This window comes from Cebus imitator, unplaced genomic scaffold (assembly GCF_001604975.1).
Source record: "Cebus imitator isolate Cc_AM_T3 unplaced genomic scaffold, Cebus_imitator-1.0 Scaffold102, whole genome shotgun sequence".
NCBI lineage: Eukaryota > Metazoa > Chordata > Mammalia > Primates > Cebidae > Cebus > Cebus imitator.
The window spans coordinates 3,177,897-3,195,453 of record NW_016107417.1 but is presented as its reverse complement, the minus strand read 5'-3'; the positions used below and the strand labels follow the sequence as shown (position 1 = coordinate 3,195,453).

Below are 17,557 nucleotides of genomic sequence, written 5' to 3'. Positions count from 1 at the left end.
GCCCAGGCTGGAGTGCAGTGGTGCAATCTCGGCTCACCGCAACCTCTGCTTCCCAGGTTCAAGTGATTCTCCTGCCTCAGCCTCCCGAGTGGCTGGGATTATAAGTGCCTGCTACCATGCCCGGCTAATTTTTGTATTTTTAGGAGAGATGGGGTTTCACCATGTTGGCCAGGCTGGTCTCGAATTCCCAACCTCAGGTGATCCACCCACCTCGGCCTCCCAAAGTGCTGGGATTACAAACTTAAGCCACCATGTCTGGTCAACTTCTGAATTTTGAATCACATGAAAACACCTCAGCCAAGTGGGCTGGCTCACCCTTGTAATCCCAGCACTTTGGGAGGCTGAGGCAGATGGATCGCTTGACTGAGCCCAGGAGTTCAAGACCAACCTGGGCAGCATGGTGACACACCATCTCTACAAAAAAATACAAAAAGTAGCCGGGCGTGGTGACGTGTGCCTGTGGTCACAGCTACTCACGAGGATTGCTTGTGCCCAGGAGGTTGAGGCCCAGGAGTACACGATCATGCCGCTGTACTCCAGCAACAGAACAAGACTCGATCTCAAAAAAAAAGAGAGAAAGAAGGAGAAAAAAAAGGATTACCTAATCAAAAAGTAATTTCAATGAAAGAAAATGCAGCCCTGATGGTGTTGTACCTCCACACACAGACCCTCATTGCCTTTCCCACTGCATTCGGTAACTCTCCCGAGCGATCACCTGCCGTTAGCTATTCGGCTATGGGCCCTTCATTCACAGTGGCAGGTGACAAAAACCCAACCCTAACTGTGCTAAGCGAAAACTGGAATGTGCTGGCTCATAGAATAGAAACTGCTTCAGGCACGGCTGGATCCAGGAGCACAAGCAATGTCATTGAGATTCATTCTCTTGGTGCTGTTTTGCTGTGTGTTGGCTTTATTCATAGGTAGGCTCTCCCCTTAGGGTGGCAGAGCTGGTCAGCAGCAGCTCTGGGGTGGCATCTTGGCATTTGTGACCCTAACAGTCCCAGCAAGTTCCCGGGCTGATGCTCTTTGATATCATATGCCTGAGCCACTCCCATGACTCAGACTGGCTAGACACAGGACTCAAACCGGCTGCTAGAGCTTGGGGGTGGGGAGTCAGTCACATGGAGACCGGAAAACTGAGGGACAGTCACCAGAATAAGAGAGATGGATGCTGGGCAGGGAAAACAGTGTTTACCCACTACCCTCGTGGCCTGTCCCCTCTCCTATGTAGCAGATAGATCTCATGGCTGTCCTCTTTGGTTCTTTGTTCAATTTCCAGTCATTGGCTGAGACTCCTCCATGCTGGCCTGGGAGGGATAGAGGGCAGAATCGGCTATTTGTTTCTCACGCAGGTTATCTGTTCCCTGAGGGTTGGGCCCAGCCTTGGCCACCTGTGTCTGCTCTAGTCCAGCACAGCCCTAGGCACAGGGGAGACACAAGCCTGGGTTTTCAGTGAGTAATGACAAAATACCCGGGAGGCACAGGAAGTGCTGAAGATGGCCTCTCCTGACTCCACAATTTACTCTCCACGACAAAATGACAGCCTTGGGCCTGGGATGCTCCCAGAGGGATCTGGGAGGAAGTGCTGGGGCTGGTCCCTGCTAGGACAAGGCTGTCACCATTCTGGAAACCCCCAAAGTCCTCAGCCTGAGGACAAAATCCAGATGCAGAGGAAAGTCCCCCCAGCAAGGCCCTGCCACCCAATTCCCACGGAGGGGGTCCCAGGCAGAGGCAGCAGCTGGGGGTAACTCCAAGGGTGACCTTTCATCTGGAATCCCAGCGTCCAGTGGGTCACAGTTCCCTGAAGCAGTGTGAAGAGCCAGGAGGGCAGGACTGGAGCTGACACGAGTCCAGGGGAGGAAGGAAGCAAGAAACATTCAAGGAAAAATCCAACCCAGGTCTGGGGTTGGCTCAGGCCACGGGGCCCGGCAGGCTGAGCTCAGGCTGGGACATCGGAAGCTTCCCAAGTGCGGCTGAGCACCTTCTCAGCTCCTTGCCACCCTGCAGCCCAGCAGAGGGACCTGGGGCACCTCTAAAGACCCCTGTCTCTTCTTAGTGCCTCCCCTAAATGCACCCCCAAGAGAATCACCACCCTTCCCTGTGACTCTGCTCCCAGAACCCAAGTCCCCATCATCTCACCTGCCTCCCAGGGTCCTGGGTTCCAGGTGGTGTGGCCATGGAGAGCTGGCTTCAGCCTCGCCCACCCGGTGTAGGAGGGAGCTTCCCTGCTGGTCCCTCCAATCTGGCCAGTGGGAAGGGGCTTCCCACTCCACCCTCCAAGTCCCATGGGGGTGCTGTGGCCGCTGATGATGGTGATTTCCAGGAAGGAGAGGCTGGGAGAGGAAGGAAGGGCTGAGTCAGTCCCTGTGTAGTGATCACAGTGGGGGAGGTGGCTGTGGGGTCAGTGGGGGAGCCTATTGGGTCCATCTCAGGACCAGGGAGAGGCTCTAGGCTGAGGAGACGGAAGTCAAATACCCCACTCTGGGTGTTTCTCCATCGTGGCCTGCTCTGCCCCTCCCAAAGGCCCTTTTTTTGGGGGGAGTCAGGGTAGTGGTTTTTGTTTTTTTTTTTTTTTGAGATAGAATCTCTCTCTCTGCTGCCCAGGTTGGAGTGCAGTGGCGCGATCTTGGCTCACTGCAACCTCCACCTCCTGGGTTCAGGTGATTCTCCTGCCTCAGCCTCCCTAAGTAGCTGGGACTACAGGCACGTGCCGCCATGCCCAGCTAACTTCTATATTTTCAGTAGAGATGGGGTTTCACCTTGTTGGCCAGGATGGTCTCAATATCTTGACCTTATGATCCGCCCACCTTGGCCTACCAAAGTACTGGGATTACAGGTGTAAGCCACAGAACCCGGCCTGTTTTTTGTTTTTTGGTTTTGAGACTGAGTCTCATTCTGTCACCCAGGGTAGAATGCAGCGGCGTGATCTCGGTCACTGCAACCTCTGCCTCCTGGGCTCAAGTAACTCTCCTGCCTCAGCCTCCCAAGTAGCTGGGATTACAGGTGTGTGCCACCAAACCCGGCTAATTTTGTATTTTTAGTAGAGACAGGGTTTCACCATGTTGGCCAGGCTGGTCTTGAACTCCTGACCTCAGTTTATCCGCCCACCTCAGCCTCCCAAAGTGCTGGGATTATAGGCGTGAGCCACCAAGGCTGGCCCCAAATGCCCTTTTGGGTCCTGCCCCTGAGTTACCAGGCTATCCAGGAGCCCTTCTGTCCAGGTCAATCTGGGTCCTGGCATCAGACCCTGGAGTCTAGGCTGGGGGGTGGGTGCAGCACTTGGCCTGAGTGTCTCGGGTCGAAAATGCAGGCCACTCTTCCCCGTGGCTCAGGCTATCCCCGCCTCCCTGCCCACACCAAGGCCTCTACTTACAGCCTGAGAACTTGTGCAAAAAAGCCAATTTTAGTAAATGAAATCCTGTTCTATACACGGCCTTATGAATGGCAGGGCTCCCACGCGATGCTGGGGTGTACACAATGATCCTGTCCATTCAGGAGAAGCACCCCAGGGATTCCCTGGGCCCCAGCCGTGACAGCCACATCTGTGAATGGGGAGAAGGAAGCGACCTTCCCGAGTGCTTGCACAGCACAGAACCTGGGGCCAGGCACCGATCACTCCTGCGTTGTGGACGTGGTCAGGCCTCCTGCTCTGAATGACGGCAGGGGTGGGTTGAGCATTGAGGGGACTGGCACTGGGCAGAACGTGTCACATCCAGGTGGGTTGAAAACAGTCCCCAGAGCGCAGAGCATTTCTAGTCCTGGTTGGAAGGCTGAGGTAGGAAAGAGGGAGCTTGGACCAGGTTTGGGGGCTCTGCTGCTCTCTACCTCTACCCAAGGGACCCCTAATCACCCCAGAACTTCTTCAAAGAACTCTGGGGTGGGTCCCCAGCTGTGTGTGGCCTTGGGTGAGTGGCTTTGTCTCTCCATCTTCCTTCTCTGTAACTCTGTTTTGTCCCCACCTCTGAATGGAGCATCTGACCCTTCCCTGACCCCTACCCCCCAATGGGGGACTCTCGGCAGATGGGCAGGGAATGGGGGCTTGGCCTAAGCCACATTTCTGCATGCTCACATGGCTTCATCGTTACAGCCATTTCGATCAAGTGGCACAGCCAGCTGGCCAGTCCCCAGAGCTCTTGTTCTAATGTTTCCGTGAAATCGCGCCACCTGAGGGGCTGTGTGTTCCCGCGAACAAAACACGTGAGTGTCCATCCCTTATCGGGTTTGGGACTAGTATGACTTGATGCTGCTACCCCATGTTACAGGCAAGAAGGCTCCAAAAGGGAAAGTCATTTTCCTGTGGCCACAGAGCAAAGCAACAGCAGAGACAGCTCAGAACCTGACTGATGGCTCAGAGTGCAGTGCTCGGGCTCAGAGTGCAGTGCTCGGGCACTGAGCTGCCCCTCCTCTCTGAGACGTGTGTCCTGGGGATGCGCAGGAATGATGACCGTGGGGTTAGAAGCCTGAGAGGAGAGGGAGGGGTTAGAAGCCTGAGAGGAGAGGGAGGGGCTAGAGCCCACATGCCTTGCCTCTTCTAGGCCCAGCAAATCGCTATCTGTGCCCTGAGCTTTAGCTTCCATCTGTAAAATGGGGATCATGATTCAGGCTCTGGCCATATCACTAGGCAACCCCAGGGGGATGTAAGGAGTTCAGGAACAAGAAGCAATGGGTAAAGGGCAGAGGGCAGCCTGGCAAACGCCGACAGCAAGAACGAGGAGAGGCACACCCTTTACCCACCCCCACCACAGCTTGGCCCAGGGCCATCATCCCCACCTCAGTGATCCAGGCCTGTTTTCCTCCAAGCTGCCCAGCCAGTCCTGGCAGAATCCACCTGACCAATACTCGCTGCAGAGTTGAGGGTAGTCTCAAGACTAAAGCCTGAGCTTCCCTGGATTCATTTTCTATCGCTGCTAGAACAAATTATCACAGAGTAGACAGCTTAAAACAATAGAAATTCAGCCAGGCACAGTGGCTCATGCCTGTAGTCCCAGCACTTTGGGAGGCCAAGGTGGGTGAATCACTTGAGGTCAGGGGTTCAAGCCCAGCCTAGCCAACATGATGAAACCCCGTCTCTAGTAAAAATACAAAAATTAGCCGGGTTTGGTGGCATGCACCTGTAATCCCAGCTACCCAGGAGGCTGAGGGAGGAAAATCGCTGGAACCCAGGAGGCGGAGGCTGCAGTGAGCTCGGATCAAACCACAGCACTCCAGCCGGAGTGACAGAGCAAGACTCTGTCTCAAAAAAAAAAAAAAAAAAGGTCAATGTGAGTCTCACTGGGCTAAGATCAAGGTGAGGAGGTGAGGGCAGCCTCTAGGGTAGAACTTTCCTTGTCTTTTCCAGCTTCTGAAGGAGTTCCTTGGTTTGGGGCCTCTGCCTCCATCTTCAAAGGCAGTTGCACAGCATTTGTCTGGTCCTTCCATCACACGTCTCTTTCTCTGTCTCCTGCTGCTACTTCTTTTTTGAGACAGAGTCTCACTCTGTCGCCCAGGCTGAAGTGTGATGACACGATCTTGGCTCACTGCAACCTCCGTCTACCAGGTTCAAGGGATTCTCCTGTCTCAGCCTCCCAAGTTGCTGGGACTATAAGCATGCACCACTACATCCAGCTACTTTTTGTGTATTTTTAGTAGAGACAGGGTTTCACCATATTGGTCAGGCTGGTCTTGAACTCCTGACCTTGTGATCCATCAGCCTCAGTCTCCCAAAGTGCTGGGATTACAGGCATGAGCCACGGTGCCCAGCCTACTTTTTTTTTTTTTTTTTTTGAGACAGAGTCTCCCTCTGTTGCCAGGCTGGAGTGGAGTTCAGTGGCACGATCTCAGCTCACTGCAACCTCCACTTCCTGGGTTCAAGCGATTCTCCCTGCCTTAGCCTCCCAAGTAGCTGGGATTACAGGCGCCTGCCACCACGCCCAGCTAATTTTTTGTATTTTTTGTAGAGACCGGCTTTCACCATGTTGTCCAGGCTGGTCTTGAACCCCTGACCTCAGGTGATCCACCCACCTCGGCCTCCCAAAGTGCTGGGACTACAGGCGTGAGCCACCGCGCCCGGCCCCCCACTTCTACTTTTAAGAACCCTTGTTGTTACACAGGCCCACCCAGTACCTCAGTATAAACTCTCTCTTTTAAAGTCAGCTGATTTGCAACCATAATTTCACTGGTAATTTTCTTTTTAAAAAAATTTTTTTTAATTTTTTTAATTGCATTTTAGGTGTTGGGTCATTGGTAATTTTCATTCCCCTTTCTGATGTAACAAAACATATTCACAGATTCCACAGGTTCGGATGTGGGCTTTTTTTTTTTTTTTTTTAATGCAGTTTTGCTCTATTGGCCAGCCTGGAGTGCAGTGGCATAATCTCGGCTCACCACAGCCTTAACCTGCCAGGCCCAAGCAATTCTCCCACCTAAGCCTCCAGGGTACCTAGGACTACAGGCTAGAGTCACTGTGTCTGGCTAATTTATGTTTTGTAGAAACAGGGTCTCACTATGTTGCCCAGTCTGGTGTCAAACTCTTGGGCTCAAGTGACCCTCCCACCTCGGCCTCCCAAAGTGCTGGAATTATAGGCATGAGCCATAGCACCGGGCCAGATGTGAACATATTTAGCGGGGCTGGTATTCTGCCTTCCACGGTCCCCTTCTTCCCATCCATTCCTCCCAGCTCGTCTGACATCTTCCCCCACCCCCAGCATCCTGCCTTCCTCCTGGAGGTCTTCCTGGCCCTGCTTCCGTAAAAGCCCTTCCAACACTGACGGCATGGAAGCCAGCCATCCTGGTCGCACTGAGCTGGCATCGCTGTCATCCTCTAGAAAGTGGGGTCTGTCCACTCCGTCACTACCCACCCCTTCCTCTGTCTCACTCTTCACAGCACTTACCTGCCTGGAAGAGTAGCATGATGTACCTGGGAACTTGGATTTCCCCCATTTCCCTTCACTGGGCTGCAGGTCCCAATCCAGAAGCTGAATCCCCAGGGACAAGAACGGCACTAGGCACTTGGTAGATAGTCAACAAATCTCTCTTGAATCACTGAGCGGTGCAAAGTTTCCTTCAGTCTGTCTCCAGGACCCCGTGCGGTGTCTGCCCTTCAAAAAATGTTTCTGGTCCTGTAGGAATGACTGGCTGACCGACTGACTGGCTGACTGAATGAATGAATGAATAAGGAACCAGTCTGAGTATGGGCCCCACCTTCGCTCTGGAAGCCTGACAGCAAGCACGGGGGTCCAGGCCACGCTGCCTCTGCCCTCCCATACTGTCTTTTCTAGTGGGAGGTAATAAACTCAATTCGCTTGTAAGTTTGTAGTATTCTAACGTAGGCGCTTCCAAGGCCTCATTCTTTCCCTTGTAAGTCACTGAATATACTAGTGCCGGCGCCTCCCCAACCCAGCCCCGCCGGGAGGGATCCCGTCCAAAGTCGCTCTGCGATTTCTGAAGAATTCGGTCTTCCGGCAGCCTCTCCCCCGGCCCTTCTAGAACCGAGGGTTTTCACGGGCACAGCTGGAGTCCCTGGAGGCCACCCTGCGCCACCAGGCCGGCAGCGGCCAGAGCGCGCGGCCGCAGGACCCCGGTGCGGCACCTCCCACACCCAGAGCCCAGGGCGGTGCCTGGAGAGGGGCGGTGCCGGGCCGGGGCGGGGTCTGGCGGGCGAGGCCCCGGGATTGGCTCTGCGGGCCGGGGCGGGGCTGCAGGAGTCCGCTGTGCGAGCTGTAAGTTCACCACCCGGTCGGGTGCCAAACCGCACTGTCCAGCTTCTGAGCCCCTGCCGCCCGCCGGTCCGCCGTCTGCTCGCCTCACGGTGAGTTCGGGCTGGGATTTCCGAAGCTCCGCGGGGGCCCCCGGAGAAGCCCATCTCTAAGGCGCCCAGACCCAGCTCGCGCCCTGGCCCCGAGTCTCACCTCACGCAGGTCCTTTCGCGGGCGCCTAGGGCTTCGTGGGGTTTCCCGCCAGCCTCTGGGTGCCCGCAGCTTCACCCGGACCGTGGGGGGCCGCGCATCCCGACCCCGAATTCCCCGTTCTGTCCTCCATTCTGTGCCTAGGCCCCCGCCCCCCTTCCGGGATTCAGGGGTGCCCAGCTGCCCAGCGCTCCCACCAGGGCTGGGGGCCGTATTTTTAGCCGATGGTGAGGTGTCCTCCTATCTTTAGCTGCGGTCCTGAGTGTCCTGAAACGGATCCGGGCTGGGCTGGGCTGGGCCCCGGTAGGGGCGGGGAGGGGTCGGCGCCGGAACCCCAGCCAGGGCTAAGGAGCCGGACCGTGGGAGGGGCGGGGGCCCACACGCCCGAGCTCTGGCCCTGCGCCGAGCGGACACTGGGACATCGCCCAGGCCGGAAAGCACGGGGCAGGCTCCTCCCAGTGGAGACTAGGGCAGGGTCCCTAAATCGCCCCCTTTTTCCTTGGATGTGGGACCAGAAATCCCGAAGCAAAAATATCTCGCAGACAATCCACATCTGGTACTCAAACACGCAGCTCCTTGGGGAGCGCCTGCCTGGAGCCCGGGGGGAGGGGGGCTGGAGACCCCAATGCGCTCTCGGAGTCCTCTGGGACACGGGGCGATCGAGGGAGCACGGGCGCCACCTGGCGGCCACGGAGCCGAGCGCCTCTCCGCACGGGGACCCCGGAGAACCCACGGGTCTCTGCACCCACGAGGTCTGGGAAGACGGGAGGAGACGGATGCCTGGGGCAATGAGCCTTTCGTTTTTGATATTGTTCAAAGGCCTGGCCCTGGAGAACTGAAGTGCTTGAGGAGGGCAGGCTGTGTAGACATTCCCTGAACTCCGCTATTGTGTCCATCGGCGCTATCACTTGCAATATTGCTGTGCGGTCTGCAGTAGCCCTCTAGTGGTGGCTTCATTGTCAGCCCGTTTTATAGATGGGAAAGGTGAGACCCAGAGAGGCATCTTGCCGAAGGTTACAGAGGAAGTCCTAGGCGGAGCTGGTTTTAAGAACAGTCTCCTGATTTGGAGGAGGAAGGGGTGTGAGGTGACCTAATGTTCCTCATGACAGGAGGAGCCCTGCCTGCTGGAAGTCATATTCTCACAGGGAGACCCAGGGCTCCTGTCCAGGGCAATCCCAGAGAGCTAGGATGCTCCCATCTGCTCCTCCATTGCTGCAGGGAGCGCCCCTCCCAGCCCGGCACAGTCCTGTCCTGATGGTGAGCTCATTCTCATATCTCTGGACACAAGAAAACTGGGCAGAGGGGGGCAGCCAAAGGTCAGGTTGTAGAGGGAGGAGGTCTAGGGACCCACTGTTCCCAGCCTGGCTGTGAGCCTGTTTCTCTCCTGCTCCCCAACCATACTATGTAGGTAGGCGTGGCCCACCGCATGGGAGCCACATGGACCAGGCTGGGTATCCACTCTTCCACGTCCTAGCTGGATGACCTCAAAATGTCCCTTAACATCTCTGAGGACCACCTTCGACCTCTGTCAAGGGCAATAAGGACCTCACCATGCTGTGGCTGGGAGCATTAAAATGGGAAACTGTGTGTGGCAGGCTGGATCCTAGGGTCTTGCGGCTGCCAAGTCTGTATTCTTGGGGCCTGAGGGTTGTAATTCCCAGCTCTCCCCTGGGCCACTAATGCTGGCCCCACCCTCGTTCTCCCCACATCTGGAATTGGGCGGGTACATCTGGCTCTGAGTGAGACAGCTGTCAGGGACGCCCAGTCTGTTGTGGAAACACTCGGGCTGTCTTGGCGATCCTGTGTGCTCAGGTTGGGGGTGCGGGAAGGGCCCGGCCCAGGCTCTCGGCACATCCCACCAGTCAGCCCCACTCTGCCTGAGTGAAAAGGAAGACAAGCCCCCCAGGACTTCTCTCCTGACAAGCGACAAATTGCCTGTTTGTCAGCATGGCCCCCAGGCCCGGCAAGGTTGACACAGGATGAATGTGTGAGGGGATTCCAAGACCTCAGGGTGCCCATGCCTCCCCAGCCTCCCGCCCCCCCACCCCCGCTCCTCGAAAACTGCGCTGGATTTCCAGCAGTGGAGAGTCATTCCTTTGTTTCCTGTTAAGCTCCAGGTGCTCTGGGAGGGGCAAGATGTCCGGCCTCTGGCTCAGAACCACTGACCCGGGTGTCCGGTCCTAGGGTGGGGTTTCCTGAGCAAGCGCTTCGGTGGGCGGGGAGGGGGGGGTGCGTTTGGACGCTGCTTCTCCTGCATCCTCCTTCCTTTTTCCTGCTCCCTCCTCCCAGCCACCTCACCCCCAACTTCATCCTGCCCAGAATGAAAACTGAGGCAGAGAATTGGCAAGAGCCACCTTTGGTGAGTCCCTGGCCGGGCCTGGGGAGCAGATAGCACAGGAGGGTGGGCTTATCTGGCTTGAATTCCCACCCTGCCCTGACTCACTGGGTGACCTTGGACGAGTTTCTCTCTTTGCCTTTTATGCTGAGTCTACATCAGGCCCAGCATGCATCCCCCGCCCTCAAGCAGAGGGAGAGCTGGCATCACTTCTTTTCTCTGCTAAATCAGTATGACACCCCTTCATAGCTATTTATTTTTACACATTAAAAATAGCTTATTTTTTTCTGACTACATAAATAATATGTGCATATAAATAATACATTGCTTATTAGAATTCATAGAGGTCTGAACCAGAAAGGAAAAGTAGGGCTGGGCAAGGTGGCTCACGCCTGTAATCCCAGCACTTTGGGAGGTCAAGGCGGGCAGATCATGAGGTCAGGAGCTTGAGACCAGCCAGGCCAACATGGTGAAACCCTGCCTCTACTAAAAATACAAAAATCAGCCAGCATGGCAGTGTACGCCTGTAATCCCAGCTACTTGTGAGGCTGAGGCAGGAGAATCACTTGAACACAGGAGGTGGAGGTTGCAGTGAGCCGAGATCGTGCCACTGCACTCCATCCTGGGCGACAGAGTAAACTCCGTCTCAAAACAAAAAAAAAGAAAGAAAGAAAGAAAGAAAGGAAAAGTCAACCTGAAATTCTATCACTTTGAGATAACCACTGTTAACATTTGGATGACTATCTTTTCATATTTACATATAGTACACACATTTATCATGTCATAGTAATGGGACCCAAATATTATAGGTTATTTTTATTGATGACACCTTTCCTCCCATATCACTGACCCCACACCCCATCCCTGCTCTGTACCCTAGTCAAGGTAGCCCGTATGACAACCTAGGACTGGCCTTCTAGATTTTTCTCTGGTTTTTTGTTGTTGTTATTGTTGTTTGTTTTCTTTTTTTGAGACGGAATCTCGCTCTGTTGTCCAGGCTAGAGTGCAGTGGTGTGATCTCAGCTCACCACAACCTCTGCCTCCTGGGTTCAAGTGATTCTTCTTCCTCAGCCTCCAGAGTAGCTAGGATACAGACATGTGCCACCACACCTGGCTGATTTTTGTATTTTTAGTAGAGACGGGTCTCACCATATTAGCCAGGCTGGTCTCGAACTCCTGATCTCAGGTGACCTGCCCGCCTCAGCCTCCCAGTGTGCTGGGATTACAGACGTGAGCCACTGCACCCAGCCTCTGTTTTTATATAGGATAGAATTCTACATAAACCTGTACACATGCAGGTATATAACACACATATGTGGTGGAGGGGGGAGGCAGGTTGTCAATGCTTTTAATCAATGACATATCTATATGACGTTTTTGCATTTTGGTCCTCTCTCTCTGCAATGCCTTGTGAGAATCCTCCAGAATTTTTCACCCCTAGTTTCACCTCAGGTTCAATTTTGACCCCTCTAATTTTTATTATTTATTTATTTATTTAATTTTTTTTTTGAGACAGAGCTTTGATCTTGTTGCCCAGGCTGGAGTGCAGTGGCACAATCTCAGCTCACCGCAACCTCCACCTCCCGTGTTCAAGCGATTCTCCTGCCTCAGCCTCCCAAGTAGCTGGGATTATAGGCATGCGCCACCACACCCAGCTAATTTTGTATTTTTAGTAGAGATGGGGTTTCTCCATGTTGGTCGGGCTAGTCTCAAACTCCCGACCTCAGGTGATCCTCCTACCTCGGCCTCCCAAAGTGCTGGGATTACGGGCATGAGGCACCACTCCCGGCAACACCTCTAATTTTTAAATGGGGTTGATAGTTGGCGGTTGTGTTGATTAATTGAGATGTATCTGCAAAAAGAGTGCAGAAAAATGCCATGTACAGAGCAGAGCCCCCCTCACCTCAAAAATATACGTACTCCCCGGTCCACCTTCTCTTGAGGTGCTAGGGCAGGGAGGAGAGCCAGAAACTATCCTAGGCTCAGCCTCTGCCCATAAGGAACTCTTAACAAGGAGAGGAGAAAGGCGACCTTGCCTCCAGGTGGGACATGATTGGGCCGAATGTGAAGTGCCAGCCACGCAGCAGCCCTGGCTAAACGCCCTCTGCACAACAGGCTCCCGCCAGGCCTGGGTGGGAGAGACAGTGGTCACAAAGCTCTGTGTCCTTGGTCAAGTCAGCAGTCAAGGCTATTTGGGAGGACCCCCACAATCTGGCACTTACATCGTGGGGCACAGGTGATGTGCAATGGGGGGGGTATGGCATGAGTGCCTGGACAAGGATGATGAGACTAGAGCAGGACTCTCAGTGTGACTTTGGACCTGTCATTCAGGTTACCGGACCTCAGCTTCCCACCGGTAAGGGGAGGGGCTTGGCCCTAGTGGTCAGTCTCTAAGATGCAGTGGGTCTTAGAATGAAGACATGCTTCTCCCAGCACAACTCCCTGCAAGGGGACTGCCCCACCCCCTCGGCCTCCCACAGCTACCACAAAAGGCCCAGAAACAAGACAGATGCTTCTAGGTAGGCAAGGTGGCTCACACCTGTGATCCAGCACTTTGGGAGGCTGAGGCAGGGGGATCACTTGAGGTCAGGAGTTCAAGACCAGCTTGGCCAACATAGTGAAACCCCATCTATACTAAAAATGTACAAATTAGCTGGGGGCCGTGGCAGGCACCTATAATCCTAGCACTTTGGGAGGCTGAGGCAGGCGGATCACCTGAGGTGGGGAGTTCAAGACTAGCCCGACCAACATGGTGAAAGAGGTAGGTGGATCATGAGGTCAGAAGTTCAAGACCAGTCTGGCCAAGATGATGAAACTCCATCTCTACTAAAAATGCAAAAATTAGCCGGGTACGGTGGCAGGAGCCTGTAATCTCAGCTACTGGGGAGGCTGGGGCTGGAGAATCGCTTGAACCCAAGGGTTGGAGGTTGCAGTGAGCTGAGATCACACCATTGCACTCCTGCCTGGATGACAGAGTGAGATTCCATCTCAAAAATAAAAAAGACGGTTGCATCTGACTTTGGTCCTGCTGTTTCTGACAGGTGTGCACCCTTTGTGTTTCAGCTCCTCATCAGCCCCAGACCGGGGACGAGCAATTCTCGGTGACAAGACAAAGTGCTTTGCTGCCTGCACAGTTCCTACCTTTCCACCTTCAGTTTTTCAGAAGAGTTTTCAGTCCCCTGGGAAGAACCTGCTTTTTGTTATCTCAGCCCTCTGACTTCATTGATCTCTAATCTTTTTAATTCCTTGGGCCAGCTTTGGTCGTGCCCCACACTGTAGCGGGAGCCCTTTGGCGAGTTCTGGGCATCTGCAAACCGCTCCCTAGCACGAGTGTTTCCTCTGGCTGAGGGTTTGAGAGGAGGCGTGCTCTCCACAGGCGGCCGTTACCTGACAACCAGGCCTGAGTGGTGAGGTCACCATGTCCACCAAGGTGCCCATCTATCTGAAGCGCGGCAGTCGCAAGGGCAAGAAGGAGAAGCTTCGGGACCTGCTGTCCTCGGACATGATTAGCCCACCGCTGGGGGACTTCCGCCACACCATTCACATTGGCAGCGGCGGTGGCAGCGACATGTTTGGTGACATCTCCTTCCTGCAGGGCAAATTCCACCTGCTGCCAGGGACGGTGGTGGAAGGGCCTGAGGAAGATGGCACCTTTGACCTCCCCTTCCAGTTCACCCGCACTGCCACCGTGTGTGGGCGGGAGCTCCCAGACGGCCCGTCCCCTCTGCTCAAGAATGCCATCTCCCTCCCGGTCATTGGTGGACCCCAGGCTCTCACCCTGCCCACAGCCCAGGCTCCACCCAAACCCCCTCGCCTGCACCTGGAGACCCCTCAGCCTTCCCCACCGGAGGCAGGGAACGTGGACATCTGGAGGATTCCAGAGGCTGGCTCCCCCCACAGCGGGCTGACGCCAGAGTCAGGGGCTGAGGAGCCCTTCCTGTCCCATGCCAGCTCCCTACTGTCCCTGCACGTGGACCTGGGCCCTTCCATCCTGGACGATGTCCTGCAGATCATGGATCAGGACCTGGACAGCGTGCAGATCCCCACATAGGACCCGAGGCAGACCAGGCTGGGCACCCACATGGGGGTGTCACCGGGAGGTGGGGTGTAGACACGGCCCGGGAGGCGGATTCAGGGTCCCAAGGTCCCACTTGTGTGGTCACTGGCCAGTGATTCTACTTCTGAGCCATGTTTTCCGTTCTCCCTCCCTCTCCAAATGGGCAGGGCGTGCCTCATGGCTTTCCTCTAACAACCGCATGGACACGTGCGGAAGTCAGCCCAGGGCGCCCTGAACGTCTTGGGGCACCTGACCCCACCCCAATACTCCTTATTCCCTCAGGTCCCTCAGATGAAAGCTCTGCTGAACGGACCCCCCTTTCACCTCCCTTCTGCCTCAGCCCCGTTGGATGCCCTAACTGGGGGACAGGAAGAGGCAGGGTACAGCTGGTCGCAGGGCTCGGGCACTGGGCAGGCTGTTCTGGGCCTTTGGCTTTGCATCCTGGACGGGGAGTGTTATGTCAGGGACCAGATGCATCCTGCCTCATCCCCAGCTCTATCCCTTCCCCATGTGACCGGGGATTCTGGCTGCAATAAAACATGCTGCTGCTGGTGGCCGAGCTCCCTGTCCCCTTGCCCCAGGTTTCATCCCAGAGGCAGGCAGTCTCCCAGAGCTGTGGGCTCGCCTGGGGAAGAACCCAGCCCCAGAGGCTTTTGTGGAGGGCAGGCCCTGCCCTCAGGAAGGTCATACCTGACACTGAGCCTGTCGTGGGAATGCAACAGGAGCAAAGCAAGTGTCGCTGTGAAAATTCCAATGTTGATTCAGATGTTTGGCAAGAGGTAGCCGAGTACTCGGGTAGGCTCGGCACTGTGCCAAGCCTGGGGCCAATCCCTGCCCAGTCAACTGGGGCCTGGTGGAGGAGACCCAAGAATAAAAGAATAACCACAAAGTGTGCAAGGGACCAACAGCTTCTCCAGCTTGGGAGCACCGAGGGAGGATGCGGGAGGGATGGCTTGGAGCCGGGAGGGTCTGGCAGTGCTGCTTCAAGACTCATCCCATCCACGGTTGTTTACTGGGCATCTCCAGTACACAAGGCATGTCTCTAGGTGCTGGGGATACAAGCAGATGTCATCCCTGCCCTCTTGGAGTTTAAATTCTAGTTGGAAGGGGGATTTTAAATTTCTAAACAAATAAGATGATTTCCAGCAGTGGTAAAGGCTACAAAGAAAACAACATGATCAGGAATGCCTAGGCAGGGATTGCAGGGGGTGTCAGGGCACCTTAGTGTGATCAGATGTGATTCTGAGCCAAACTGGAGCTACGAGGCAGATAACTCATATGTAACCACAGGCACTGAGGCACCAGAGTGAAGACGGAGCAGAATCCACATGGCATAAGAGCGTGGACCTCCGAGTGCCACCTAGCCTGAGACTCAGGTTTTCCATCTCCAAGATGGAGCCACTGATAGCTACCTTGCAGGGTTATTAGCAAACATTAGGGATAACATTTACTACTTGCCACAGGGAAGGTTTTTTTTTTTTTTTTGATAGACAGAGCCTCACTCTTGCCTAGGCTGGAGTGCAATGGCGTAATCTCGGCTTACTGCAACCTTCGCCCTCCAGGTTCAAGTGACTGTCTTGACTCAGCCTCCCAAGTAGTTAGGATTACAGGTGCATGCCACCACGCCTGGCTAATTTTTGTATTTTTAGTAGACACAGGGTTTCTCCTTGTTGGCCAGGCTGGTTTTGAACTCCTGACCTCAGGTGACCCACCCACCTCGGCCTTCCAAAGTGCTGGTATTACAGGCATGAGCCACTGCACCCAGCCAGGAAAGGTATTGCAAATGGTTTCAATGTGTGATGAAGGAAGGAACCAAAGCTCAGGAAGGGCATGACTGTGAAGCTGGAGCACAGGCTGGTGTCAGCGGAGAAGAGTTTTGCTGGCCGGGCTGATGCTGAGGCGATGGGGTGCTGCTGAAGGACCGAGAGCAGGAGAGACAGGTGGTCGGATCTAGACCTGAGGAAGGACACCACCCAGGCCAGGTGGGGGATGGAGGTGGCCATGGCAGGCATGAGCAGGAGGACTGGACCCAGGCAAGGATGGTGGGGACAGAGAGGAAGGGAGTGGGCTACGGTGGAGCCTGGGCAGTCCCCTTCTACCCTCAGCCAGTTCTTTTCCACCTGTATGACCCTGGAATCCCAGACACCCACCGCTCCCCCAGCCTTTCACAAACATTACACACTGGGTATGTGTATGTGTATGCATTTTTTCTTATTTCTGGACACTTTATTTATTCGTTCTGAGATGGAGTCTCACTCTGTCGCCCAGGCTGGAGTGTAATGGCACCATCTCAGCTCACGGCAACCTCTGTCTCCTGGGTTCAAGCGATTCTCCCACCTTAGCCTCTCGAGTAGCTGGGATTACAGGTGCCTCCCACCATGCCTGGCTAATTTTTGTAGGCTAATTTTTGTATTTTTAGTAGAAACAGGGTTTCATCATGTTGGCCAGGCTGGTCTTGAACTCCTGACATCAGGTGATCTGCCCACCTTGGCTTCCCAAAGTGCTGGGATTACGGGTGTGAGCCATGGTGTCCGGCCTTATTTTTATTTTTTTATTTTTTGTAGAGATGAGGTTTTGCTATATTGCCCTGGCTGGTCTCAAACTCCTGGGCTCAAGTGATCCTCCTGCCTCAGCCTCCCAAGATGCTGGTATTACAGGTATGAGCCACTGCACTCAACCCACATTTTTTTATTGTAGATATATATATATATACACACACACACGTGTATATATAAAACATAAAATTTACCATTTTAAGTATACATTTCAGTGGTGTTAACTACATTTACATTATTTTGCAACAGTCACCACCATCCATCTCCAGAATGGTTTTCATCTTCCCAAATTGAAGCTGTGTCTCTGTTAAACATTAACTCCCAGTCTCCCAGCCCCCTAGTCCCTGCGACCACCATGCTACTTTCTGTTTCTATAAATTTGACTACTCTGAGTACCTCACTGCTTAGCATCATATCCCCAAGGCTCATCTATGTTGTAGCGTATGTCCCAATGGCTTTCCTTTTCAAGGCTGAATAACATTCCATTGTCTATATGGATATACTATACTTTGTGTATCCATTGATTCGGGTTGCTTCTGCCTTTTAGCTATGGTGAACAGTGCTGCTATAAACATGGGTGTGCAAGTATCTGCTCAAGACTTTGCTTTCCGTTCCTTTGGGTATACCCAGAAGTGGAATGGCTGAATCACATTTTTACTTTTTTGAGGAACTGCCATATTGTTTTCCATTGTGTCTATACTAATTTACATTCTCACCAAACTTACTT

At 54.2% G+C, this 17,557-nt stretch overlaps 1 protein-coding gene and 1 long non-coding RNA gene across 2 annotated transcripts; one reads left to right on the top strand and one right to left on the bottom strand.

Moving 5' to 3' along the window:
* Positions 1–887: 887 nt before the first annotated feature.
* LOC108310242 lies at positions 888–7,577 on the bottom strand. The gene is made up of 3 exons (XR_001827679.2): positions 6,870–7,577; positions 2,140–2,333; positions 888–1,307 (listed from the first exon to the last, which is right to left on the bottom strand). It is a non-coding gene; the product is annotated as an uncharacterized LOC108310242 (long non-coding RNA).
* Positions 7,578–7,672: 95 nt separating this feature from the next.
* On the top strand, positions 7,673–15,167 carry CDC42EP2 (CDC42 effector protein 2). The gene is made up of 2 exons (XM_017537118.2): positions 7,673–7,786; positions 13,282–15,167. Exon 2 carries the CDS (start codon positions 13,637–13,639, stop codon positions 14,267–14,269), a length of 633 nt encoding a protein of 210 aa, XP_017392607.1. The 5' UTR covers positions 7,673–7,786; positions 13,282–13,636; the 3' UTR covers positions 14,270–15,167.
* The last annotated feature ends 2,390 nt before the right edge of the window (positions 15,168–17,557 follow it).